At 35.5% G+C, this 27,418-nt stretch overlaps 4 protein-coding genes and 1 pseudogene across 21 annotated transcripts; 2 read left to right on the plus strand and 3 right to left on the minus strand.

The window, feature by feature from the left end:
* Positions 1–619: 619 nt before the first annotated feature.
* Positions 620–3,957, plus strand: LOC111304656 (syntaxin-22-like). The gene is made up of 7 exons (XM_022901426.2): positions 620–1,328; positions 1,747–1,840; positions 2,110–2,249; positions 2,522–2,596; positions 2,995–3,152; positions 3,246–3,346; positions 3,631–3,957. The coding sequence occupies exons 1-7, from the start codon at positions 1,141–1,143 to the stop codon at positions 3,694–3,696; spliced, it is 822 nt and encodes a 273-aa protein (XP_022757161.1). The 5' UTR covers positions 620–1,140; the 3' UTR covers positions 3,697–3,957.
* A 276-nt stretch (positions 3,958–4,233) lies between these two features.
* LOC111304636 (uncharacterized) lies at positions 4,234–6,353 on the minus strand. 5 transcript variants are annotated; one of them, XM_089765296.1, is made up of 6 exons: positions 6,208–6,353; positions 5,676–5,793; positions 5,256–5,466; positions 5,097–5,171; positions 4,811–4,977; positions 4,234–4,606 (listed from the first exon to the last, which is right to left on the minus strand). In XM_089765296.1, exons 2-6 carry the CDS (start codon positions 5,784–5,786, stop codon positions 4,313–4,315), a joined length of 858 nt encoding a protein of 285 aa, XP_089621422.1. In that variant the 5' UTR covers positions 5,787–5,793; positions 6,208–6,353; the 3' UTR covers positions 4,234–4,312. The 5 variants fall into 5 exon arrangements, with proteins under 5 accessions (XP_089621422.1, XP_022757126.1, XP_089621423.1 ...); XM_022901391.2 differs by adding an exon at positions 5,829–5,896 and having other exon boundaries at positions 5,097–5,466; positions 5,676–5,747; positions 6,208–6,266; XM_089765297.1 differs by lacking the exon at positions 5,097–5,171.
* Positions 6,354–6,839: 486 nt separating this feature from the next.
* On the minus strand, positions 6,840–14,314 carry CIP111 (Cam interacting protein 111). Of its 14 annotated transcripts, none has more exons than XR_016344916.1 (14): positions 14,154–14,314; positions 13,715–14,034; positions 13,477–13,635; positions 12,125–12,996; positions 11,310–11,514; positions 10,829–11,036; positions 10,214–10,411; positions 9,912–10,105; positions 9,396–9,692; positions 8,897–8,977; positions 8,573–8,763; positions 8,324–8,502; positions 7,715–7,795; positions 7,378–7,598 (listed from the first exon to the last, which is right to left on the minus strand). XR_016344916.1 is itself a non-coding variant. In XM_089765290.1 (14 exons), exons 2-13 carry the CDS (start codon positions 13,997–13,999, stop codon positions 7,732–7,734), a joined length of 3,063 nt encoding a protein of 1,020 aa, XP_089621416.1. In that variant the 5' UTR covers positions 14,000–14,034; positions 14,154–14,314; the 3' UTR covers positions 7,378–7,598; positions 7,715–7,731. The 14 variants fall into 14 exon arrangements, 12 of the variants coding, with proteins under 12 accessions (XP_089621415.1, XP_089621417.1, XP_089621414.1 ...); XM_089765290.1 differs by having other exon boundaries at positions 9,266–9,692; XM_089765289.1 differs by having other exon boundaries at positions 6,840–7,795; positions 9,266–9,692; positions 13,715–14,020.
* A 3,116-nt stretch (positions 14,315–17,430) lies between these two features.
* LOC111314955 (transcription factor MYB93-like) lies at positions 17,431–19,018 on the plus strand. The gene is made up of 2 exons (XM_089765299.1): positions 17,431–17,826; positions 17,949–19,018. Exons 1-2 carry the CDS (start codon positions 17,561–17,563, stop codon positions 18,664–18,666), a joined length of 984 nt encoding a protein of 327 aa, XP_089621425.1. The 5' UTR covers positions 17,431–17,560; the 3' UTR covers positions 18,667–19,018.
* A 4,917-nt stretch (positions 19,019–23,935) lies between these two features.
* LOC111304668 (inositol-tetrakisphosphate 1-kinase 1 pseudogene) lies at positions 23,936–25,385 on the minus strand (annotated as a pseudogene).
* Between the last annotated feature and the right edge of the window lie 2,033 nt (positions 25,386–27,418).

A 27,418-nucleotide genomic window follows, 5' to 3' on the forward strand; every position in this document is an offset into this window, starting at 1 on the left:
TATTTCCCTGTTTGGGACTCTTGTCTCTTGGTTGTAATATGTAATTATTTTTTTTTACTATATTTTGATTTAGTTTATATCTCTAGAATTAATGCCATTGTAACTGATTAGAACTTATCTTGTAACCTCATGTATTTTATAAAACATATCTAATGAAAAGTATGTGGCTGAACCAATTTCACTAGGAATTTATCTCTTGTTATTTCTCTTTAATTAATTTATAATATTTATGTATATAATGATAATAATACATCATTCATACATATCTAATTTCTAATTATATAAATCAAAACAGCAAAAACTTTAACAAAAAAAAGAAAAAAAAAACCTTATTTCAGAATTTATTTAATAATACGATGATAATCTATTTTCATCGTGTCAAAATACGATTTTAACATTGGATCTCAACAAACTTTAATTCATAAGTTTCACATGTTAATTATATTTGAGTTTTTTTTTTTATGTTTTATTGTTATTATTGAATTTCACGTATTAATCACCTTCAAATCTTAAGAAATAAAGGAGAACAAACATAAAACAACAAAATATTATTAGATAACTTTGATTTTGCCACTAAGATAAGATTTTATGGACATATCCTAATAAAATATATTGGATTAAGCTTCAAATACATCTCTTCGATATTTGGATATTGGCCTTTCACCGTCAAAGCTTTTATAAATAAAAAGATAAATGCAAAAGACCAAAACCAATTATCTTTCGATCCCACCAAAAATATGTATATTATTTAATTAATAAACCAGTGAATGCCCAAACAAACCAGTGAGCCCACTCGGTGTCAACTCACTCTGCCCTCTCTACATCACCCACTTTGTCCCTCTCCCGTCCACTCCAAAGAAACCGCTTGGCACGATAATTTTCCTTATTAAATATTTTATTTCTTTATTTAAAAAACGTCTAATTCTTTTCTCTGTCACAGTCCCTCGACTCTCGCCGTGTTCTTAGGTTCCGTTATTTTTACCCATTTCCCATCGATTTTTAATCTCTCCCCGTGCAACTAAAGAGCCTTCTCGCCTGTTGTTTTCGTTTTCCCATCACTTTCTCAAGAAAATTTCATCTCAAAATTTTCTCGAGGAAGTTAGGGTTTGTGCAAATATAAGATATAGAGGAGGAGCAATCATGAGCTTTCAAGATCTGGAAGCTGGACGGCCATTGGCGTCGAGGCAAAACCTGATCAACGGCAAACAAGACGCCACGCAAGCAGTGGCTTCTGGCATTTTCCAGATCAATACTGCTGTCTCCACCTTCCAGCGACTCGTCAATACCCTTGGGACCCCTAAGGACACGCCTGAGCTCCGAGAAAAGCTGTGAGTCTTGTCCGATTCAATGGCTTCGATTGCAATTTTAACTGATCAAGGGATTTCAATGTGACCGTCTTTTGATATTGAATCAAAAAACACGAAATTGTGGTTTTATTTTTGTTCAATTGCTTCAATCTTTCCATTAGGGAGTTTCAATTAGGGATGATAAATGATGCCCTTGTTCAAGTTCAATTTGGAGGAAGCTCAGAGTATTTCTCATTTTCGTTTGGTTGAATGTGGCAATTCTGTAAAATAGTTTATATTTTTCTTGATATTTAATGTTGGCTTTTCTTGATCGCTTAACGGTCTGCATCATTGTATTGCATCGCCAAAGAGTTGCTGTCTCTCGATTTCTTGAGTGATTTTGACTATATGCTAATCAGATCATGTGCGGCCAGTATAGCTGACATGTCTCATTTGGCAGGCATAAAGCGAGGCTTCATATTGGGCAATTAGTGAAGGACACTTCGGCTAAACTGAAACAAGCTAGTGAAACAGATCACCGTGCTGAAGTTAGCGTAAGTTTGGTTTTGATTTTGGTTGATTCTGTCGACCAAGTAGGTTTCTGTTACCTTTTAAATCAACAAAGAGGAGATGAATGATGATAGCTGTGGACCTATGGTGTTTGTTATTCCTAATGTTTCTTTTGTTCTATTCCAACTCATGGTAATTCATGCATAGGTTATTGAACTTATTGCTAAAAGGAGAACCACTCAATGCCTCCTGTCTCTATCTCCCTTTTCCCCTCAGGAAGTGCTTGATGCCCTTTAATTCCTTGTAATTGTAGGCAAGCAAGAAGATAACAGATGCTAAACTTGCAAAAGATTTTCAAGCAGTTTTGAAAGAGTTTCAGAAGGCTCAACGGGTTGCAGCTGAAAGGGAAACGGCATACACTCCATTTGTTCCCCAGGCAGTTCTTCCTTCAAGGTATTTATGTAGTAGGGTTTATGTGTACATAGATGGGTAGGAGAGTGCATTCAATGTTTTTGTGTTAATGGCCTACATGGAAAATTGAGTCATTAGCAAGATAGTTTTGACAAATCACTTATAAAACATCTATATTGACTACTGAATTTTCTGCCATTTACTGGTTGCAAATGCAAATTGTTTAGTGGCTATCTGTTTGTTATGCTTCAACTGTACTTCAGTCTTTTGCATGTTATATTCTTATGCTGGAGGTTTCTTCCTCTTATATGCAGCTACACGGCCAGTGAGATAGATGTAGGTTCAGATAAAAGTGCTGAACAGCGAGCCCTTCTTGTGGAATCAAGAAGGTAAGTTATATTTTACAAATTCCTTTAAGCCATCTCCTTCTTATGAATCCTCCACGCCAGTTCTTTATCCTGATATGTGTGTGTATATTTATATGCATATATTAGATTGGAGCATCATAACTAATCAGAAAGATCCCAAGTGATACCATGTATTGCTGAATTGTGAATTCTAAATACTTAATGGACGGGTGATTAATCATATTCATTCCCCCATGCCATGCATAGATACAATATGTATTTTCTATTGTTTGTTCCCAGAATTTTCAGAACAAAACTTTATGTGATCCATGGATGCTGTTCGTTATAGTCTGTTTATCTGTTGTATTATCTTGTTGTTGATTTTATGAATTTGATTATCCAACTACAGCCGCTGTTGAGTATTTTTTTTTCTTTTGCAGACAGGAGGTCTTGCTGTTGGATAATGAGATTGCATTTAATGAGGCTATCATCGAAGAAAGAGAACAAGGAATTCAAGAAATTCAGCAGCAAATTGGTGAGGTCAATGAGATCTTCAAAGATCTCGCAGTGCTAGTTCATGAGCAAGGAGCTATAATTGGTAAAGAATTTCATCTTTTGCAGTGAATTAACTATGTTTGTTCTGACCTTCTGGGTCATGTTGAAAAGTACTGAAAGTCAATCTATGCTGCAGATGACATTGGGACTCACATTGAAAATTCTCAGGCTGCCACCGTACAGGCAAAATCCCATATTGTGAAAGCCGCAAAGACACAGAGATCAAATTCTTCTCTGGTAACGAGAAATGCTCTGGTTGTTTTTTTTATTAAATTAAAATTGTGCGCTGGATGTAAAGCACCATCACGAGAGACATTCCCACTATCTTTATACCCCTTTTTAATTGTGATAGTGGGACATGATGTGGGGCTTCGTTCAGTGGGTCTAGGAATCATGATTGATGGCACCACCTAAATTGTCTTGTGACCTGCCTTTTCAAAGCCATCTTAGACAGTTGCTTTCACCAGTGAACTTTCCACCATCCTTCCAAGGAATTAATTCCTTTACTTATTTTTGGGCAGGCCTGCTTGCTCCTGGTAATATTCGGAATTGTGCTTCTCATCGTGATCATAGTACTAGCAGCCTGATCAAAAGGTCATCCAATTTGATCATAGAACGATTTTAAGATATTCTAAACAGCAAGAGGTGATCGCTTTGCTAATGTATTTGATTTTGTGGTTATCAGCCATCCATTATGATATTTGGTTGATCTTTGGGCGGGGTGTTTCTTTTTCTGTAAGTTGGTGTCTGGGTTTGCTGAGGGTGTATCACAGCTTTCTGTGTATTGTCCCCTTTTGTCTTCTTGAAATTTCCTATAATAAGAGCTTCTATAATTCTTTGGTTTTTCATATCAACATGTATGCATTTATAGAGTGCCATTACTTCCATGGCATTCTGATTCTGTCCTATAGCGTCAAGCAACTTTTCTGGCGTTCAGTAACGTGTCTGCTACAGCCTCTGGTGGAGCAGTGTTAGATTAATTTACTTTTATCAATTTTCCCGTTAGGCGGGCTATCAATATTCCTCAACTGGATTGAGTCAACGATTCAGTAACCTAAGACATTAAACTTTTGATCTAAGCTAGTACTTTAAACATAACTTAAAGACATTAAACTCAGAAAAAATGATGTCAAAAGTCTTTTAAGTGACAGACGTGTTATCTGTCCCATAAAAACAAATTTATTGCGTAGAAACAGAAGTTGGCTAAGATTGTTTCATGTTTTTGGACACCTTGATGCCTGAACAAAATATGGATGTCACTACAATTGAAAGAGTTGATAAGAAGGCTGTAACAAAGGTAACAACTGATACAAATCCAGTATGTGCCTTCATCCCAGAAGGTATTCTCCATGCAACAGCACCGATTCTGGATTTAGCACTGTCATTGGGTGACATAAACAAACAACTCTGATTATATTGTTTTCCTTCCATGCTGCAGCTCAACAGTACATCAGGTTCACCAATTTCAACAATCGAATAGCCACTTTCATCCAGGGGCTGCAAAACAGAGAAAAAGGAAAGGAAAATTTTTTTTTCAATTTTCACTAAATACCCACATTTGACACATCTACAGATGCTATTAGCGTTTTTTGCCATGTGAATGACAAAAATCAAATATGGCTGATGCTTGAAGTTCATATTGATAGTTGCATCTACTGCAAATTATTTGAAAAGTGATAGTATTGAAATCCTTTAGCTTACCTGATATCTTGCATGTAATGGAAGCTCTATGTTCATTTCCAATCCGTTATTCTGCTCTGAAAAGATGTTGGATCCGGCATCCATGTGGACTTCAACAACAGATCGATTGGACCGAAATGAAGGCAATTCTAAGTTGGTGTCTCCAAAAACAGCTACATTTGTAAACACTGCAACAAGTAGAATGCATAAATTAACCTCAAAAACAGAATACAATGCAAGCAGTAAGCCTAGTTTTAACAAAACAAATAGTCTGTCTTTATCACAAGGAAAATCAATTGCTGTTCACCCTTGCGCTCGTGAAGATGTTGTAGTTCAAATGGGTCAGCAAAAACACCCAGGGGCAGTCTTTGTATAATTATAACTTCACAGAAATGAGCAGGCAATTTAGGAATGGAGTCTGCCTCAATCTGCAATTTGATAGATGAAGATAAATGACAATGCGAACCTTCACCAACCAGAGAGTGCTCTAAAACTGATAGCCTCACGTCAAGATTCCGATTATCAGGAAACACTTGACACAAACTGGAAGAAAGTTCATGTGCCATAAAATCTTCAAAACTCGAATCACACAGGTTCTCATATTTCTCAAAATAAGATTTCACTATATATTTCCTGGCACCTGAATGCTGGGAATGAGATGGACCCCTCATTTCAACCTGAAAATTAAGGTATGTCAAATTCCTTGAAAGCTTAGCTGTTGGCTCTGGCAAGGCATAATTGTATGAATGTAACTAAGAAGCTAGGCAGGTACCTATACCATAAATCTCCTAAACTATTTACAACGGCAACTGATTTCATTTTTACTAACAACTAACATCCATGATAGTAGAGATAGCTAATGTGAACAATTATCAAGCCCACTGACCTCACTTGAAGACGAGACGACAAGCATGCAAGAGACAGCACCAGAAAAGAACATCCACAGGATTGCCAGTTTCTGATAAAAGCATAATTGATTACATTGTCCAATTGCCATAGAGTAACTGAAATGGAAGAAACAAAATGGATAGGAAATTACATGAAAATCCCATGCTAGGACACTTTCTGCTTTAAATCAAATGCTTGGGACAAACAAACATAAGAATTCTGAACAGATTGAAGCAGAACGAATCAATCCACCAATCTTGCAAATAAAAGGAGCAGTTCCAACATTAAATAAAAATTTTCTGTTTACTCATATTTAACTTTTCACCAACCAACAACCTTAACAATTCCGTTATGAACCAGAAATGACCCAAATTACAAATTTTAATTTTCTATTAACCACAGCAATGTTCCTATCCAGAACTAGTATAGAGAGAGATTTAAATTACATAAAAAGAAGATGCAGACGCAAAGCATACAGTCAGATTATTCATCACAAGAGCAAACTTGAGAGAGAAAAAGAGAGAGCTGACCTTAATTTTCCCTTTTTTTTCAGCAAAAGCAATCATTTCGCTGCCTAATATGACTGAACTCAAGAAATCCTGGAGGAATAACCCAGTTCTAATTCAAGATCTAATTCAAAGAACAGAGCTTTGGGTTTAGAGCTATAAGGCCCACTGGCTCATAGTCTATAGTCCAAAACTAAAACAATAAAGAACAAGAAAAGTCAATTTACTATTTTACACACTGTTTGGAACAAATTTAAGAGGTTCTGTCGGCCTATTTGCGAAATTGATAAGGGTATAATAGTAAACTAGGAATATCGATATTGCCCTCTTCAAAAAAAGCAAGGAAGATCTTGGACCCTGTACTTTTACATTTGTTAATGGTTGCTGCAAACCCTCTCTTGATGCCCCCTTTCTCCAATAGAGAATGCTTACCTGTAGTGCTTTTCTTAAAGATCACTAGACTGAGGTAGGATGCTGTTACCACTTTAACAACATAAACAAAAACAGATATTCATAAAGGATATGACCTTGTTTTGATTTGAACACGACTTAAGATCAACAGAAATCGATTTCACTTACCTTGTGCTTTGTTGCTTAAAATAACATTGTAACCTCATCTAATACTATTTTTTAGCCAATGAAAAGGTAGAGCTAAATGATGAATTAATAAACCCTGGTAGATTAAATTAAGTGTGGCATTTTCATATTACAGAAGCATATAGATGATATTACATGGTTGGAAGTTGGATTTAGGATCCTGTTTAGGTTCAATCAATTGTTACAACAAAAAATTACAACCATAATTGTCTTTCATTCAGTCTGCGGCACTAAAAGAGGCAATTGTTGATCTAGAATGGCCAGGGTCAAGCATCCAGATCATTCTACAGCCAGTCCCCCCTTGCGTTACATTTAAAGGAGAAGGCCATGGAGACTTGCAGGTGTTGCTGTACTTCCGCTGATAAGCAAATCTTGTTGAGGTTTTAAGAATTTAGAAGCTTAAATGCCGACCTTTCTTGCTGATAGATTTCATGTATTATGTGAATACTGATATTTTGATTGCATTTCACTGCGACCACCAAGTCTTCTATAGGTATATTTTATGTTCTATTGATTCTTTAGATCACATTTACCATTTCACTTCAGCAAATCAGCATCATCTGCTCTTGTCTTGACCTTGGCAGGTATAAATACAAATTTCTCCGAGCAACAACTTCAAATCTACCCAGTAGTGTTATTAAAGATAACAGGGGAAGTAAATTGACTATCGGGAGAGGGATCTTGAAAGAAAATGATTCTGATAATTACCAAATTTACAATATTCTTTCTTTCCATAGTCCAATTGCCTCTTTTCTTCTATTACCATGGCGCTGATGGCACTACTGTATCACCACTAGGATCAACTGAACTCCATTCCACTGCCAAATGATCGCTAATAGAAAATCACTACCCTTCTTTGGAGAGCAACTCGATGTCAATGTTCAATGTCAATGTTCAATGAATTTTAAATTGCCAAAGGAATCTATGGTTTTACCCATTAGTAGCAGACTTTTAGTGTAAATTGGCTGCTGGGAAGCGAGCAAAGAACCGTGAGACATATTTTATCAGGGTCTGGCTGCATTAGATTAAGAGAAGAAACCACATTCAATCAGTTAATTTCCTCAAAAGTATGGATGATAAAATTCTTACGAAAAAAATGCAGAGTAAAACAAATACCAAGCCCAAATTTAATGGGAAACAATGGCCGTTATGAGCTATCACAAGTCGTATGTTGCTATTATATATTGCAAACTGCAAAGTGTAATGTACTTTAATGCATCAACGAAGACATCCATGACAGACACCAACACATTTACTATTAATTTGAAGGTATCAAACACTCTGACCCCCACGGGCCACAGAAGAAAACAAACCTTCAGTTATACCATATTTACCCAAGGATACATTACACGTACAGTAATGCCAAATTTGACAAAAATCCAGAATTCAAGATCAATGCAAATATGCCATTCACATGTTTAGATATATTCAGCTGCGATGCATATTTCACACATTCAGATTATTAGAGAAAGAGAGACACATCACAGCTAATCAATCTCAATGACATGATATGGAGAAAAGTAAAGTAAAAGAAGAGATGTACCACAAGGTGAACCCAGTTGAGCACCGTTGAGATCCTAATGTCTTTTCTACAGCGCTGGAGTGAACAAGCCTTTCAAACTTAGCTGATAGCTCTTGATACAAGTGAATATCTGATGGCCGTACTTGTCTGATTGCAGCTTTTAAGTGACGCATTGTTACTGCTTCAGCATCAAGGCTCTCCTGATTGCAAAGTAATGTTAAATCAACACAGGTAAAAACTGTCCAAAAAACACAGCTTGAACTCACAAACCTCAAGAGCTGTGACAGCTGCCTCCCGGCAAATCAACGATATATCAGCACCAGTGCAGCCCTCTGTGAGATAAGCAAGCTCTTTTAAGCTGACATCAGAACTGCAAGGAATTTTGCGCAAATGGATACGAAATATATCTTCCCGGTCATTCTCATTTGGTGGTCCGACATATAACAGTCGATCAAAACGTCCTGCACAAATCTTTTATTAAATATTATGAAGAAGGTAATCATGTTTATACCATAAGGACTGGAAGATTATCAAAATGGTGTGTGTATGCTTGTGCATGAACAGTGGAGGGGAAGGAGAGAGAAGGAAAAACACCTGGTCTTAAAAGTGCAGTGTCAATCTTGTCTGGTCGATTAGTCGCAGCAATAACAGTAACATCAACTCTTTGATGCAAACCTAGATCAGCAAAACTTTCAATCAACTCATTATATTTAAAAAACTACAGCATGTTTTTATCCCATATGAGCAAACAAGCTACATTCCAATGATAATCCAAATAGGTGAGATGGAATCTCCTGAAGGGAGGTTAAAGCAAAATGAAGTTGTCTTAAATTAAAATTCTCTATGTATCAGCAAAGCACCATAGATGATGCAATGTATGATTGTAAAAAGAAAAAGCAAAGTATATGAATGAAAGCACCATAAATATAAGAGGGGACTGAATGCTTCACATCTAATACTAACCATCCAACTCAACAAGAAGTTGACTCATGACCCTATCAGAAACTGAAATCCCATCACTATCCCTTCCACGAATTATGGCAAGGCTATCAATTTCATCAAAAAATATGATTGATGGAGCATTAGCCCTTGCCTTTGCAAAAAGGGATCTTACTGCCTTCTCAGATTCACCAACCCATTTGCTGAAAAGTTCAGGACCTTTCACTGCTAGAAAATTCAATCCAGCTTCAGAAGCTACAGCACGAGCCATGAGGGTTTTGCTACAACCAGGAGGTCCAAACATCAACACCCCTGTGGGAGGACGAGTACCAATCCTCTTGAATGCGTCCTGGTGTTTTTGAGGCCACTCAACAGCTTCCATTAACTGATTTTTGACCTCCCTTTGACCCCCAACATCTTCCCAATTAACTTTTGGAACCTCAAGTATGACCTAAAAGCAGAGAAAAAAGGTTGAATACAAGGTAAATGAAATCAACTTGCAACTCTATGAAATTGCAGCTTTGATCCTTTTTAGTTAAAAATGCTCTAAAATCATGTTAGAAGAAAATGTTGTACACACAGCAGCTGGGGTTCTTTGATATTGTCAATGCAATAGTAGACATCGGTTGCATTAAATAAATGACAAGAAAAAATGATATATTAGTCATACCTCACGCATGGCACTAGGTCTCACTTTCATCCTGGCCTTTTCAAAATCTTCAAAAGCCAATCTTAGCAGGCAATTTTCTTTCATCAAAGGCATCCCTTCAGAAATATTGTTATTACAATTCGGGTTACCAGATGTTATTTGTGAGACTGTCCCAGCAGAATCAGGGAAATTCATTTTCCAAGAAGATGAAGAATCTGAAAAAATAGTTGAAGTGTCTCTTAAATCACTTCCACATTCCATTTCTTCCATATTATTGCCTGCCTGGGCTACATATGTAATAGGTATTCCACAAGAATCCAAACCTTGACATTTCACTTTAAATTTGGTGTAACGCCTTAGACAAACTAGGGCTGCCTCATTGCAAAGGAAAGCTAGATCAGCACCCACAAAGCCATGTGTAGCCATGGCAAGTTGCTGAACTTGCATATCTGAAATACAGTGGTCCATTTTGCTGAGAAGAGTACAGAGTATATCTAGTCGTTGCTTTGGAGACGGCACACCTGCATGTGAATTTTCGATATCAATAAAAGCAGACAGCATATCAGACAAAGGAGAAGATCTATTATTGGGTATTTGCATTGATTGGGTTAGCAACAAAAGAAATTACACAAACCTATTATTCTAAGTTCATTTTTGGTTTCACAGGCTTCCTTGAACAAGGTAAAATGCACTTAGAGTTTACAGACTTGAACATTAATGATATCCATTTATTTCTGAGATATCGTAGTAGTCCTATTAAGGGAAATCACTAAGCTCAGATATCTTTTCCTCATTTCTTCCATCCATGCACCTTTGGGCAAAAAAATAAAAGAGTGTAGTGCACCTTTTGTCTTAGTTAAATTATAACTGAATTAACGTTTACCCCTGAATAAAACCAGTATGTGATAGCATCACAAAGAAGAAAACCACTATCTTACCAATCTCAAGTTCCCTGCCAAGTCTTCCAGGCCGTCTAAGTGCAGGCTCAATGCTATCAGGCCTATTGGTAGCAGCAATCACAAGTACTCCATCAGTTCTACAGATTCCATCCATCAAATTCAACAAAGTAGCAACCATTCTTTGAGATAGCTGTTCACCTCCTTCTTTCCGTGCAGGAGCTATGGCATCCAACTCGTCAATGAACACCTACATAGAGGAACTGTTAGTTAGGTTGCATCTCGGAGAAGAGGCACAGGAGAGTATGCAAAGTGTCCCTGGAAGATGTAACCTTCAATATTTTTTCTTCAAAAGATAACATTGAAGGTTAAAACTGACATGTTAACATTTGACACTACATCTCATATCCAAGAAATTTTCACTCATTTTCTCTGGTGTTTCAACAACTTAATCACGGAAGGGTAAGGCATTCGGGGCAGAAGTAGGCAAAAGTAACAAGGACTTTGAGAGAAGAAATCTAACCACAGAAGGCACAGCCTGTGTAGCTGACTCAAAAATTTTGTGCAATTCTTGCTCACTTTCTCCATGATATTCACTAACAATCTCGGGTCCATTCACGTAGAAAAGGTTGACACCAGCATCATGAACACATAACCGTGCCAAGGAAGTCTTTCCTGTTCCAGGTGGACCATGAAGAAGCACTCCCTTTGTAGTTTGTAAACCAAAACTAAAACAGTTACATTAGCAATTGACATTTAACTTTTACTACGTGAAACAGATGAAAGGAAAAGGATAAAATGAAAAAGAAAAGTATTTGTGAATTAACGCATAAGTGAACTCCAACATCTGAGAAAACAGCAACAAGTACACACTACTGCTAAAAGAATAACAGAATCCCAATTCAATTAAAAAATGAAAAGAGAAAATTTTCCCTGTCAGAGAAATGACAACCTGCATGATATATACATTTTAAGTCCCAAGCTCCATTTTCAAGCCCCCACAACCTGATTCCAGTTAGCTGATCATGAACCAAACTTTGGTCAAGTACGTAAAACAAGTTCTAGAGCTTAAAAGTAACCAGCTCTTACAGTTAGTGTGAAATCAAATCCTTTGTAATTTTCTTTTTTACAAACATTTACACTCTAAACATTAGAACATGCCTGGTATCTTCATCGTAATGAACGTTCCCACATTCAGCATCATAACATTTTATTTACAAGGAAAATAAAAAAGCTCTCATGGAATAGAAAAGTATATTATATAACAGTATATAACAGACTTATGAATAATACTAGTAGTTCAAAGAAAACAAGCAAGAGCAAATTTATATCATATACCTTGACAAAGCATTCTTCACAGATGAGGAAATAATTTCCTTCAATACTGCATATTCTTTGGACAAGCCACCCAGTTCTGAAATATCAGGCTCCATAGTGGTTTTCACATCCTCAAGATCAGATTGCACACATGATGAAGGTCTTTCAGCTAGAGTTTCAGATGACAAATCTGATGGTAAACATAAGTATACTTTAGTCTCATGGTCTACAACAAAAGCATTATTCACATGCTCCATTGATTCAATAGTTTGTGGGGGCAAACTATGATTCCTTCCATTCATCAAATCTTGATTAGTGAAACCAGCACCTCTCACACGGAAAATGCAAAGCGCTGAAAGTATTGGAATGGCCACAATATTTCCACAGAGTAGATTACGCGAATACAACCATGAAGCAGCACAGGTCTCTAGAAGTTTCTTAGAACTCTCATCCCTTAATATCTCTTTAACATCAAATGAATCAACACATAAACCGTTTGGTTTGGAGAAATTTGATGTTGAGCCTTCACACAAGGGTGAAGCTAACTGACCAGAATGAGAACTCAGCTTTGGCTGACATAATGGTGTCTGAGGGGAAGATATTATTCCATTCTCAAATCGATCATAAGAGTTTCCTGTAGAAAACTCCATTTTAGACGACAAATCATTGCTTGTTTTTACTGTATTCTTAAAAGAAGTCAGCTCTAGATGCAATTGCTTGCAGCTACATAATGATAGGCAATTAGCACTTGGGTTATGTTCCTTTTCACTCTCATGTACAAGACCATTTCGAAATTCACTTTGTATAGGGTGAACCAACACAATGCTGCCAGAAGAGGGAGAACCCAGTGTGCTTGAAAGGTTTGCAGACAATCTCACTCCATTCTTCAAAACCTGGAAAGAAAAGAAGAAAATGAAGGTAGAGAATTGAATCTCCAAAATTAAGAAGATGTAGGTTAAGGAATAGCTTCAAGTCCATAATTTACAAATTATAGCAAGACAAATAAAACCATGATTTATAACACCAAATTAACAATGGTATAAATTTATATGAGATTCCATCAATTCACCATAAGAAATATGCCTAGCTAGAGCAACCATATACGGATGCAAATATGCAGCCCCAAAAGACCCAGCAAGCAATAATGCACTAAATGAACTTCATAAGTAGTTACCATCTCCATTAAGAAGTAACCAACTTTTATGTAATTGTTAAGCATCTACAGTAGGTAAAACAGTACAGAAAGCATCCACTTTCTCCAACTTCATAGTGTAGCCCACCTGATCTTTTTTTTTTTTTTTTATATTCATAAGCAAAAAAGGAAAAGATAGAATATAAAGAGAGTTAAACTACAATAAGATTGTCACTCGAACCTTACAAGATGGAAAAACGGTAGCAAGTGCAAAGTAGTTTCCAACTTCTTTTGCAGTTTCATTGGCCAAATCAACACCAAAAAGTTTACCACATTCATCTGTTATTGAGCTTAGAGGAAACCCATTTGAATGTTTATTCTTCAAAGCAGCAAGCGAGACCTAGCAATGGGATTAGAATATAAGTCAGCCATAGAGCTTACAAGCAATCTCATATCACATACTAGAAATAGCAAATTACCGATACTAATGAACCAGGAGTTAGGTAAGAAGCAACCATAGAACCTTCTGACAGCCAAATTTTGCAGCCTCTGGTTTCGGAGTCAACATCATTAACCCGGCCAATGAAAGCAGATTGTCCAATAAGTGAAGGATATCGCCTCGAAACTTGTTCAAGAGAGCACCTAAGATCTTCTTCACTAACTTCTGAATCTAGAGAAGTCACAGATGGTGTCCGCGGAGACGCTGAAGGGTCAGAGTTTGATTGCCTTGAAGGCGTCTTAGATTGCTTCTTCTTTGAAGGCATCTCCACAGTAGATCCTAAAGCCTAAGAGATTCGAACTAAAAAATACTTTAAAAGTTACTAAAGCTAATAACTGCGGTGGCCGTCTATTAGTCCCTGGCTTATTGAAATTAAAGCATAAGGATGAGAAAAGAAAAGAAAGAAGAAGGAAACTCACGGCAATGAAGCTGGACGGTCGCGGCGCTTTCTTATGGAGAGAGGCGGTGGAGACGGGATAAAGAAAAGGAAGCAAAAATGAATTAAAAAGGAAAACAGGGGATGGTTGAAGTTGGTGTTAGGCTGTTGGTGCAGCGAACAGAGAGGCCACTGTCGCTGCCTATGTTAACTGTTTTAAAGTTTGAAATAAAATGAAAGGGGTGAAGAGGCCCAGCCCAAGTTCCCAAACTAGCCGCAATTGTAATTGTCTTTTGGGCAAAATGTGGGCTAATGAGCTTTCTCACATTTATTACCTTGCTACGTACAATTTTTATTTTTGGGCCAAAGCAGCCCAATAATATATCACTATTCACGAGTGATATTGAGCCAAAAAGCCCAATAGGGATTCAATTTCCAATATTGGAGGATTTTAGGTCGGTGGCATGACACTACTGCAGTTTGATCAGAGATGAAAAATATATAAAAACCTTAATCTCACATACGTACAGGGTAGATCAATCGATGACATTGGCCTTGGCGACATTATTTGGTAACACGAACGATCAACTGTCCTTGTTGACCAAAGTATGGCTGAACCATTCGACCTTTACAACAGCATTGGCTGCATTCTATTCCTCGTCTGACCACTTTATTCCTATCCATTTTCACCAGATGTTCGGTCAAAGTGGAATGAATGAGTGAGCAAGATTGAACCATGATTTAACGCTAAATGGACTATCTTTATTTCTAACTTTAGCTTTAGAAATAATGATATATATCGGAGGATGCCCTACAAGCGGTACTTTTTACCATTAGTTCATGGTTACTATTGATATGACCTCGGAGCCCTCTGTTGGTTTTGGAGAGAACGGCGGAAAAGCATAGGGAAATTTGATTTTTTTTTTTTTTGCAAAATTGATAGTCATTTCATTTTGGTCATATAATGAGTGTTCTTTTTTTTTTTTTACAACTAGTTTCTGTCCTATGTTTCTGCTACATTCGATGCATGCCATATAATAAAGAAGCATACGCACCCCTAGCAAATTCCTGCCTTGTTCCTAACAATCTTCAAAGATGATTAGTATTTTCCATGTTATACCGTTGGCGACAATCTATTGACAGCCGCCATAAAAATAAAATAATTGGCAAGCAAACCGAAGATAGCTTTAGGATATTTCTTGCAGTGAGAAGAAATTGAAAAACACTTGAGGTTGTACTTTTGTTTTCTCCGGTGTTTTTATCCTAGTCCAAAGAGACAGCAAATGCGTTGACGTTTGTTCTAATTTATAATTTCTAGTTGAGAGTTGACAGTTGTTTTCTTCTTGTCTTTTTAATCATTGCATCCCAAGGTCGTCCCTGATGAATCCAAGTTTGATATTATATGTAAGGTGTACAAGTTATTTGTTAATCCCTATAATTTTCTATCATTTTCTCATCTAACAGACTTGTCAAAGAAGAATATGAGCTAAGAAAGTTTGAACCGTCCAGCAGATCCTACCGTCCATATCTGCTCATTGACCCAAAGGTATTTTAAGTATATATCAACCTTTTGATTTGTATAAAATACCTACATCTAACCAAATATATTTATAGGAAAGTCAACCTATATATTGAGATTATGAAGGCAGTGTCAAACAAACAAAAAAAATGCAGTGAATTCTACCTGCTATTGATTTTGTAGGGCAAAATTAGCAGCATATTCAAATATCACTGCTACATCCATGATTAAGGAGCCATATTGACAAATCTTGCATTTACTCCTGTATTAAGGTATTCCTTTTGTAGCAAAGTTTGATTATACTTCAAAAAAGGAATATATAATGGCTTTCATAATGTTTTTCCTGGACAGGTGATTCGAGAGCTTAACGCATTCATTGGCTTATCTATATGTTTTAAGGGTTGGTAAATATTTGGTTTTGAAGTTAGAATTAATGCATGGATGTAATTTGACCAGTTAATCTATAGCAAGTAAAAACATATATAATAACTTAGCTCATTATCAGGAATACAGAAGTAGACATATAATTTCATCAGAGCTAGCGACTTCTAATTAATTAAAGCACAGCTTTATAGTCTTCTTATTCTCTCTTTTATTGCTGCCTGCCAAGTGCCAAACAACAAGATCAACTTCGGCTGAATTTCTCAAGGCAAATGTGTTCTCTAATGTTCAATTGATTATTAGGTTCAAACTCAAAGATTTCATGCAAGAATTGATGACCTTAATGCGGAAGATATATCCCCTTTTTATCTTAATTTTCGATTATTTTTTAATAAATTTTACTGTTTTTTCGTGGTCATGATCTTGCTTTATGCATGTTGAATTTGAATCAAATTCAACTTAAGAGAAGGAGACTGTCAGGCTGGTATTTAAAAGACTAATTACTCAAAGAAAGGCAGCTTTGGCGACTGGATGATTTACCAAAAAGGGGAAAACAATGAAAGAGCAGTTAGAGACTGCTGCAGTTTTTTGGAATTAATTTATATGAACATTGAACTTAGCCGAATTAACAATTCAAATGATGTCAATATTGCTGGAAATTGACAAAACTGCTGACTGAAATGATGAGGGCATAAAGTTTAAGATTAGAAAAAGGTTTAAGAATGAATTAAAGGTAATCTGCCCAGAATCATTGTCAGGAGACATAGATACTCCATCTGGGGGAGCATTCAAATATTTATAATCTGAAACGTAATTTTACCTTTAAATTTTTGCACAAAATATATTCATATATTTATGGGCTGTATAGAATCCAGGTTTTCTTATTGCGTTCTTTAGAACTGCAAATTCTTGTGTAATTGAAAATTAAGAAATGTAAATACTAAATCTCTATTTCTTGGGGGAAAAGAGAAATCAAAGGAAAACTACTGTGCTACAACTACTATATCCCAAGTGTTTGACCCGGGAGCTTTTTGTTGCCTTTCAAGGTCAACCCTATATTATACCACCAAAATCACTGCATTCTGCTGAAAATCATTGTTGACACGTGCTTGATAAAATTCAACTAGATTTACGGATGGTTCAATTAAATTAAAAATTACATTTTGCATGCAGAAATAACCTAACTCGGGGCAATTCTTAATTGAATGGTTAATTATAATATAATAATGGCACGTGACGGGTTTTAGGGTTCTTTAAATAGTGCTAAAAGAATTATGAGCTGCCAGGTTACTTCCGGGTCTTTGTCTTGCTATGGGAAACTTGGTATATTATAATGCAAGAAAGAATGTCAATGACATCATTGGTTTGAATCACGTAAGGCATGCACCTATAAAACCAGGTGCTTGTCGTCTCCTCGGAATATCCAAATTAAACTCCTTTTCCTTTGTTAAAGATTAAACACCCTTCACCAAGAGGAGAGATTCTCCATTTTTATCTCAATTTAATATCTCATTCTTTCCTGGTTAATTTGTTAGTTTCGAATCAGGGCAATGGGTAGGTCTCCATGCTGCGCAGAGGATGCCAATCTGAAAAGGGGGCCGTGGACTCCAGAGGAAGATCAGAAGCTGATTGATTACATTAACGAACATGGCCATGGAAGTTGGAGGGTTCTTCCAAAGCTTGCGGGCTTAAACAGATGTGGCAAAAGTTGCAGACTAAGGTGGGCTAATTATCTGAGGCCTGATATCAAGAGAGGAAGATTCACTGAAGAAGAAGAGAAAGTTATTATTAACCTTCATTCGCTTCTTGGAAACAAGTACATATATATATTTTTTCTCATGCATAGTTTTCTTAGAGGATTTGGAAAATCTGTGCATATAGATATGTTTGGGATTTAAAAAAAGCATCTAACATCTTTTATTTACCTTCATTTTGCAGGTGGTCTAGGATTGCTACTCATCTTCCTGGACGAACAGATAATGAAATCAAGAACTTTTGGAATACCCACATCAGGAAAAAGCTCCTGAACATGGGAATTGACCCTCACACCCACAAGCCAAGAACTGACGTTGATCATCTTTTACATCTTTCCCCGTTGCTTTGTGCCGCACAATTAGCCAACTTGATGAACCCTTGGGACACAGCTTTTAAACTACAGGCTGATGCCGCTCAACTAGCCAAAGCCCAACTATTGCAAAACCTAATGCAAATAATGAACGCAAACAAACTTGCAAATGTTGAGAGTGCTGGTTTCCTTGGATCCCAAGATCTGTACCCATTTGAGGGAGTGCTCAATGCAACAGGCACCCTATCTGCTAAAGAAGTAACCCCAACACCTCAGAGTACTCCAAATAACGCTGGTGCAATCCCTCGAACTTTAAGTAACGACCAGGCTGTAGAAATCCCACCGGAATATTTTCAAGGTGGATTCAACTATGATAGCCTTGACATGAACAATCAGAGTTTGAACAATTCCTTTGAACGAACAGAAAATCCACTTCCTGAGTTGATTTCAGGATCTCTTGAGACTTCACCAATTAACCAGATGGAAAACAAGACCGATACAGCACCAGACACCACTATCTATGAGGATTGGGAGAAGCTAATTATGGAAGATGAAGCCGATGACTCCTACTGGAAAGAAATCGTAGAGTAGGTGTTGTCTTCTAATTGGATTCTTCATTCATTTTCATATCTTTGTTGCTTTGTTCATATACGATTAATTTTCGGATTATTTATTTCGTCAATACTTCTTTCAGATTAGTTAATATTTTCTTTTTCTTCTTGCTTTTGCAGCTTCACTTCAACATTCCCATCACCTATCTCATGGTAGAGCGCCTTTCGGCATGATACATACTATCAAGTGTCAACTTGATGCAGAGAAAAATATTTCATGTGGTATTCTTTCCATTTTATTTTGGGGTTCGTTCATTTGCTTTTTTTCATTTCCGAAGCTTAATTGAGCTAACCTATGCTAAATTGTAAAAACACCTTCAAGCGTCCATGAATAAGTGTGTTTTGAGATTCTTTTGTTTTTTTTTTCCTTAAAATCAAATTCAAACTTTTTACAATCAATAATAAAAGTTTTTAGATAGTACTGTTCACTGTATTGAATAATTTGATGTGTTTTCTAAAATATATTGTATAATTTCCATTAAATTCTATTTGCTGAAATGTTTATTATATAGCTTGGCAAAAAGAAATCTAGCTAAATGATGAGAATATTTTAGAAGGATCATGGACTTATATTGGTGATTAAAACACAAGGTTGAGATTCTGCATGTGTATGAATGTAAATATGATAAATATAACAAAATTAAAGGAAAAGAAAATTTAGAGACTGAAATTACCCAAAAATTTTTTCAAAGCCATGCATATGTTATTGATCAAATTAAGTATATAGTAGATTTTACAGTTATTAAAATTTTAAAATAAATAAGACCTTGAGGCGCATACTTCATACGACTATATATGGCAATATGGCATCTATGTCAAATTCAACCATGTCACAACCTTTTATTACTTATACATGAAATCAATTTTTTTCTTCTGTTGGGTCTTCTACTGTTACATCATTATGATTAATAAAAAGGAAAAAGGAAAAAATGTTAAATCTCCTTAGTATTAATTAATAATTCACTTTTGGACGTTAGTGTTTGTTTTAGTCACTTAATGTCAGAATGTTGGTTGAATTGTTGCCCTTTAGTTGATATTGTTACCGTCCTATATAAGCAATTGACTGTTACAAGAATAATCACCAACCAAAACCACCTCCAACGTGAATTCCGGAAATATTTCTTTCTTTTCAAGTTAAAACTTGAGAGTACAAATGGTAAAAAACTAGGATGGTTTTTTTTCTGTGCAAACATTTATAAAATTTGCGTGTTTTTGCTAGAATTGGGCCTGTTCAAAGGCTTTCAGCGAATTCACTTGAACAGTTAGGATTTAGGTTACTACTATGCTTCAATTAGAACCCAAGCCGGTCCAATTGGGCCCAGAGGCCTTCTTTGAAATCGGCTTCACCGTCTTGTGAAATTATTGGTTCCAATTCTGTACCCATGCTTTTTCAATTGGACCTCTCAAAAGCTGTCCACTAGGGCCCATGCTTTTAGGTTTTATTATTTAAATATTTGATTCTGAAGGCAGATGCCCATGCCACTGGAAAAAAAATAGAGTGGACCTTGCCGTAGAGGGGGAATAATTGGGCTGATCTATCGTCTTGGTAAAGTTAGTAATCTAAAATACGATAAAGACCACACGATATAAATATAATAAAAAATAACATAATTTAAAATTTTAATAATTATTATATATATTTAATAAAAAATATATTTTATATTTATGTATATACATAAATTGTTATATAAAATACATTATAAATATATAAATTTTAATATTTTATATAAAATATACGGATAATCTGATTTACCAGATGGTCTGATTTACTAAACTTGGCCGTACTATTGTCCTGATGTTGGTTTTGAGCTGCTGCCTGACTAGTGCGGAGCCTAAGGCTTCCTCCTTCAGTCCTTCCTTATCTTTGCTTTGAGCAGATGCTGGGTTGAGTCGGGCTGTCTCCTTTTGCCCCCCATAACCTGAAGGAAGGTTTCTATAGTGTTTTTTTTTTTTTTTTTGTTTATCTTATGTAACCAAAAAAAAATAATACTACTACAATGACAACAATTCAAGGAAAGCACAAAACACAAATTAATGTGATAAAAACACTAGAAGTTTCGAAAGATAAGGATCTCCATTTTATTAATCAATTCTCAAATATGGTATAAGAAAAAGAAGAATCATTGTGCATAATTTTTACTCCATTTTGAACAAAATCTTTCATAATAAGAATACAACCAGACATACACAAGAAATGTTCCCATAGAGACAGGGAAGCCAAATTAACAGTACAAACTGAGATGTAATCTGAAAATCTGAAAACCCCTAAATTAAGCACCAAGTGCTCAACACAACACAAACTAAGTGGTCTGTGCCCCTGGAACTAACCATCACTAAAACAAATACAAATGGACAAACAAAAATGAAAGCAACTTTAAAGCAGAATTAAAATCCTCCATCCAACTATAGAAACATACTAATTGACTATTTAGCTTAGGTAACTTTGGAATGTTAAACGAATGGCAAAAAACAAATCAAATAAAAGCACAAAATTGATTGATCATTAACAGCATGAGCATTAGAACAGTCATTCTAATGCATAGCATTCTTAAGGACAGCAAAGGGATTAAAGCTACTAGCAAGGCACCCCCATGGAAAAAAATTTACTTGCACTTCCAACATAGATCAGAGAAGCAATTAGGAGGCAATGATATGATTAAAACTTACACGTCACTTTAAAGGAATTGCCACAAGCAATCAAATTCACATCACTTACATTAGAAATGATAAACAATATAGCTAAAAGACAAACGTCTTTGATGCAAGGTTTTTGCATATTTCTTGTTCTATTTCAATGTCCAGCAGCATGTATTTTCTCAAGATTTTATTATGGTCCATGCTAACCGAAGATGGAAACAGAGGAGATTGTCAATGGAAATGGTGCAGCCAAGATGAAGTTAAGGTCATAGAATCATGCGACGAGCTCAGCTAACTGTAAAGAAGCAATATTGTAGATTCAACGAGACAAAACCCTTTGAGAGTTTGATTTGAATTTAATAAAATGGATTGACATGTTATGCTTGAGACAGAAACTTACTTGGATAGATAAAGAAAGACTCAACAGTTAATTGCAAAAGGAAGCAAATCTGGAAAGGAAATAAACATTTTAGAATCCAGTACTTATTTTTCCATTTCACTACATCTTTTGAAAGCCAACCTTCAATTAGTAGAGCACCGAGTCACTATGTCAGTTTACACAGATACAAGCAGAACAAGATCTGCATATTAAATTTTCTTTTTTTCACCATTAATAGGCCAAAATGTCCAGGCCTTTAGCTTGTAGACCATGAAAGAGGAAGGAAAGGAAAAACTTAGGGATAAGATAACAAAAAAACAAACCAAAGTCTCCTTCACTAAACTTCATATTTCATTTATTTGGTTCAAACAGCAGCATTTCTAGAACTCCCTGGAGACACATTCAAAAATTTTCTAGCTTCTACATGAGACTGAAATTTTGGAACAAACACAAACGTGGGCAACTTGTTTGCAAAAATTAACACACAAAATTTTTCTAGCTTCTACATGAGACTGAAATTTTGGAGAAAACATACACTTCAGCAACTTGTTAGCAAAAAGTAACACATAAAGAGCTGCTATTATGATTGCGTCATCTATAAAGGTAGAATTACGTCAATATGCATGTATTCATGCATGGGGCAGTAAAATCTTTAACAAATATGCAAAACCGGTAACAAAAATATTCAGAGTAATATAAACAATTGGAATGGGCTGTACACATGAAACATCACAATTTGTCTCATCCAACAGCCATAAAGAGCACAAAAACGGGACTTCAGGACACAGGGAAATATATATATGCAAAACCATAGCAGTTCTATATAAAGTCAAGCTGCTGGCATACTTGTTTAAAAACAATACCAGGCCACACAACAACAATGTTCATATATCCCTATACAACACTTGGTTAAGTAACCAATCCATCGAAAGTGTAACCGTAAAGCTTTGACCATGACAACTAACGGTGAAAGCATAAACTGTTAAAAAAGGCATTAGAATACAAAAAAAAAAAATGTGCGAAGGATTTCAAATCTAATACTGTCCAAAATTTTTGGATACGAAAGCAATAGAGGCTGTTGGAAATCATTACCAAACATAATAAATGCTATAATAACAGGATATAAGGACAGGACAATCATAAAACCAGCATGTTTTTATATAAGATTTACGTGTCAATAGGTTTCAAGTTCCCCACATCCTTTTTGAGATATCAGCCCATGCAACAGAGATATCATGAACCCTTATTCCATGTCAGGAGCTGAAAAAATTATTGAAAGTGTAACCCTAAAGTGAATAAAAAACTTTCCTCCTTTTTAATTCTCAATCAATCATTAACAGCAATCTGCAGTCAATACAACCAGTTGATATCAACACATCAATTGGCATTCAATTTCAAAAAGTTTTCCTCAATGGGAAAATTAAAAAGAAAAGAAACTGATATTTTTGCTCCATTTAAAGCACTCATAGCTTCTGTTTTCAACTTAGCATGCAAACTGGAAGTACTCTCCAAAATTAATCTTTAAGTAGCAATAAGGAGGGAAACCTGATTAAAGCAGATCAGGTTACCAAACTACCATACCTGGCTTTCAGCAACCACATTAATATGCCAATTAGCCACAAAACCTAGAAGAGAATATGAAGTACCGATTGCCACAAAACCTAGAGGATAATATGAACTATCTCCTGAAGCTAAATTTCAGAGTTCACCAAAATGTATTCATTCTGTTTGTTATTTATCCATTTTATACATCAAGTTAGTAACCTAGGTATCTAAACTCAAAAAGGGAAATACCGTAGCATCATTCTTATAATCATTTTTGGCAGGAACTAGACGGACTACCAACTTCATTGTTTCAAATAACAAAACCCTAATGGAGCCATAGCAATCAATTCTTCAAATCTAAATCAGATTAGCATTTAAAGAAGCACATCAATTTAATCAATGCACATAAAAGGCAAGAAAAATTAAAATGAAACTATCATTGGCAAAAACAAGAAAATTAAAATGAAAGTATCATTGAAAATATGGCAAAATCCACTGATTAAACTTCTCAAGATGAAAAACTAAAACAATTACTAAGCAAAAAATAGAACACTTAAAAGCCTCAAAGTACAACTTAAATTTCCTAAAACGTTAAAAGTATTTTGAGAAGTACCTATCTCCAGAGCAACAGTGGACAGAAAATACATGATTAACACTGAACACCATGTAATCGTTGTCAAGAGGCTACAACTAACTCAAAGTAGCCAACCTACTTATTTCACCCCTGTACTAAATGATGTCTAAAAATGGAAAATGTGCAACTGACTTTGCCTTCGTAAGCCAGCACCAGGGTCCCAATCCTTGTACAATTGCAGCGACCTTCCAAAACGACCAACTACGAAAAACGAACCAACCTATACCTTTTTATCAAATTTCCTACAAATTTTCGGTCAACTTGAATAGAGTTCTCCTTCTCTTCCCCATCACTACAGCAAGAATTGGTCACAATTTTCCTTACTTCTTCCTCACAACTAAGCACCTGCCTTCCATCAGTCCTGCTATTTTCTCCTGGCGACACTCCTCAACCAAAGCCTTCTCCGCTACCACCTCCCCTTCTTTCCTATTCACTATATCCCAAAAGAAATCAGTCAAAACTGTTTCATACCCTGGCATTTTTGCATAACCCGGAAAATAGTTAATGTCAATAATAAGATAACGGTTTACAAATCGGGTATCTCTTATCACATCAAAATTAAACAAATTCAATTTCATTGCCCTTCTCAAACCCTCAGCAATATCCGTCATGAAATTATGTGGCGGCAATTCAGTATCCTCCAAATGCATCATCTTATAGTACTTATCATCACTTTTCTCATGAGTAGCCAAATTGGAAACTTGAGAAAACGGTAGAGACCCTTCTAAACTCTTTAATTTTTCCTCTGAAACATCTGGTAATGACTTCCTTTTAACACATTTCACATATTCCCCAACCACGTAAACCTTAAAAATAACCCCTCCATGATTAACAAATTCCTGCAAAACAATGGGGGGCCTAAGCTTGTTCAACCCATCGTGGTTAAAAACCAGAGCCATTTTGTGTGATTTGGCGCTTCCATCAGCCACCAAGGGCTTGGCAATCACTGGAAACTTAAGCAATTCCCAAGCATGGTTATCAAATAGGGTTTCTTGATCGTAAATCACAATCTGTTTAGGGATCCCAAAGGTTTCGGTTTGATTCTCGATCTTGAGTTCGGACACCACCTGGAGCATCGAAATCCTGTTGTGAAGCCGTTCGATTGAGTCAGGAGAATCGATAATTACAGCATTAGGGTTTTTAGAACGGAAATCTTCGAGCTGGCTCTTCCAATCCTCACCGTACAACTTGTGCAACACGCAATCGAATGGTCCTTGATCGACTAAAGGACGTTCCCTATCGATCTTAACCAGATCGATTCCTCGAGATTTCGCCAGATTCACCAACGATTCTCGAATGAAACTGTTCTCTTTCTTCGGTAAAAGCGCGTAACCAATCTCGAATCTTCTCTGCTCTCCCGCCATTACTCTAAGCTTCTTTCCCTTTTCTTTTCTCTTTCTCACTTGGATTAAAATATCTTCTTCCACTTCTTCTTTTCCTTCAACTTTTCATTGCTTGATTCATAAACGAAACGTTCGCTTCGTCGCATTTCAGATTTTCAAAGGAACCAAACAAAAAGAAATTATGATTCATGAAAAGACTCAATTTTTTTGGAATTTTTAGGGTTGGTTTTCTTTTAAAATAAAATCTTTAAATTTTTTTCTTTTGGTATTTTCCTAACAGCTTGGGAAAAATCGAAAATAAAAATAGCAGGATACGTAATGAAATTAATGAAATGCCATAGCTTTCGATGGGAATTGGGGAAGGTATATATACCTTCGACTAGGGTTACATTAGAAGAGGATGATAAAGTAACCAGCGTTACTATACGAGGAAGAGACGTGAGTTCTACTTTTCGGTGATATGCGGATTCGCGCCGCACAATTATCAGGGAACGGACGGTGCAGATTAAGGGTATATGTGACAGGTGGGACATCGTCAACGTTTGATTGAAATGATGGGGAGATTGGGGTTTGATTTTTTTTTTCTTTTAGGTCGAATTTTATGGAAAGACTTTACTTTGTATTAAACTTTCCAATGCTTTTTTTTATGGGAAGATTTAATAATTTAAAGTATCATATAATAATATAATATAAAATATATAATTTAAAATTTTAATAAAAATAATAAATAAATTTAATAAAATAAAAATATATTTTATTATCAACATAAATTATAATATATAATTTTTATATAAAATATAATATAATATATAAATTATTAATATTTTATATAATATAAATACATAAATTATCGTATTTAATTGTCGGTGAGATAAAAAAAAGAGAGATATGAATCTTGAGTCATGACCTATTCGTCACAACAACCCTTGGAGGGTCAACTAAGCTTGGGCCCATCAAATGTTAGAAGAAGATAAAGAATGAAGTTGAAAATGAACGCTTTTTGTCTAAAAAGATAGCCACAAATTTGTCCACTACTATAAATTATGGGTATCCAAACTTGCAATCACAAAGTCAAGACTAACAGTATTATAAGAAAAGGAAATGGATTCCAATTGGCATTGAGGTGTTGTTATCACTCTCAATTTAAGTAGATACACGAAATCCGTTTGTCACATTGGCACACATTTCTCACAGCGACTCACTTGATTGCTTCCAATCCATGGCTCCTCCAAATTAAGTGGGGTTCGGATTCCCTCTTATTTTTAATGTAATATAGTTAAATTTACCGTATTATTAATTAAATTTAGATATTAATTTTAATAATATTAATTTAATACAAAATTTTTAAATTATAATTATAATAATTTTTTTATTATTTTTAATTTCATTAAAATCAATTTTATTATTCATTTGATTTTGAACGACTTTTGTAGGGGGCACGTGGGTCAGTTTTCGCTTGACAGAGAGAGTGGGCTGGCTTCTCCACAGGGCTTTTTCAAGTGCATAGAGTTTGTTCTATGTTCCATGAGAAACACCTGCTTCTTTTGATGCAATGCTTAACCCAAAATGACTTTACATACTTAAGGGATCCACTATAGTTTAAGGGTGTCAATACGGTGAAAGCTGCACAAACGAGTTTTTCTCTTAGGCCCAACTAGCTGTGGATGTATGTGGGCTATAAAAGTCTTTGCTCGTATCAAGACCCAAAGCTAGGAGCCTGCCTGGTTGCTCTTTTGTTGAAGTGAAGCTGCTACGAAGCCTAATTAGCTAAATTAATTCTTTGGGCCATTATCCATAAGTATTTTCGTTTTTTTTATTATTAATTATGAAAGTGTAATCAGGGCTTGTCCAAAATTGAATTTCACGAAAACAAAATTCCATTTGCAAACTCTAACGACCAAGTGAGAATATGTCTTCAAATTAACTCATCAAATAGAGTTTAACAATGCTGAATTAAGATTTTGATACATTTGTTAATAATCATATAATTTTATTGATAAAGTATTATATTTTTAATTTTAATGATAACAAAATAATTTTTAATAATTGTAAGTAAAAAAAAAAAATGAAATATTCATAGATCTCATTCAACTCAATCTTTGACCATATAAAATGATAATTTTCTTATCCTACAAAATCAATAGCTCTTTCACGTGAAAATGTTTGATATATATGTTAATGCTAGGCTGACATT

The sequence above is a fragment of the Durio zibethinus genome, chromosome 9 (assembly GCF_047325235.1).
Source record: "Durio zibethinus cultivar Kanyao isolate XHJ-2024 chromosome 9, ASM4732523v1, whole genome shotgun sequence".
Lineage (NCBI taxonomy): Eukaryota > Viridiplantae > Streptophyta > Magnoliopsida > Malvales > Malvaceae > Durio > Durio zibethinus.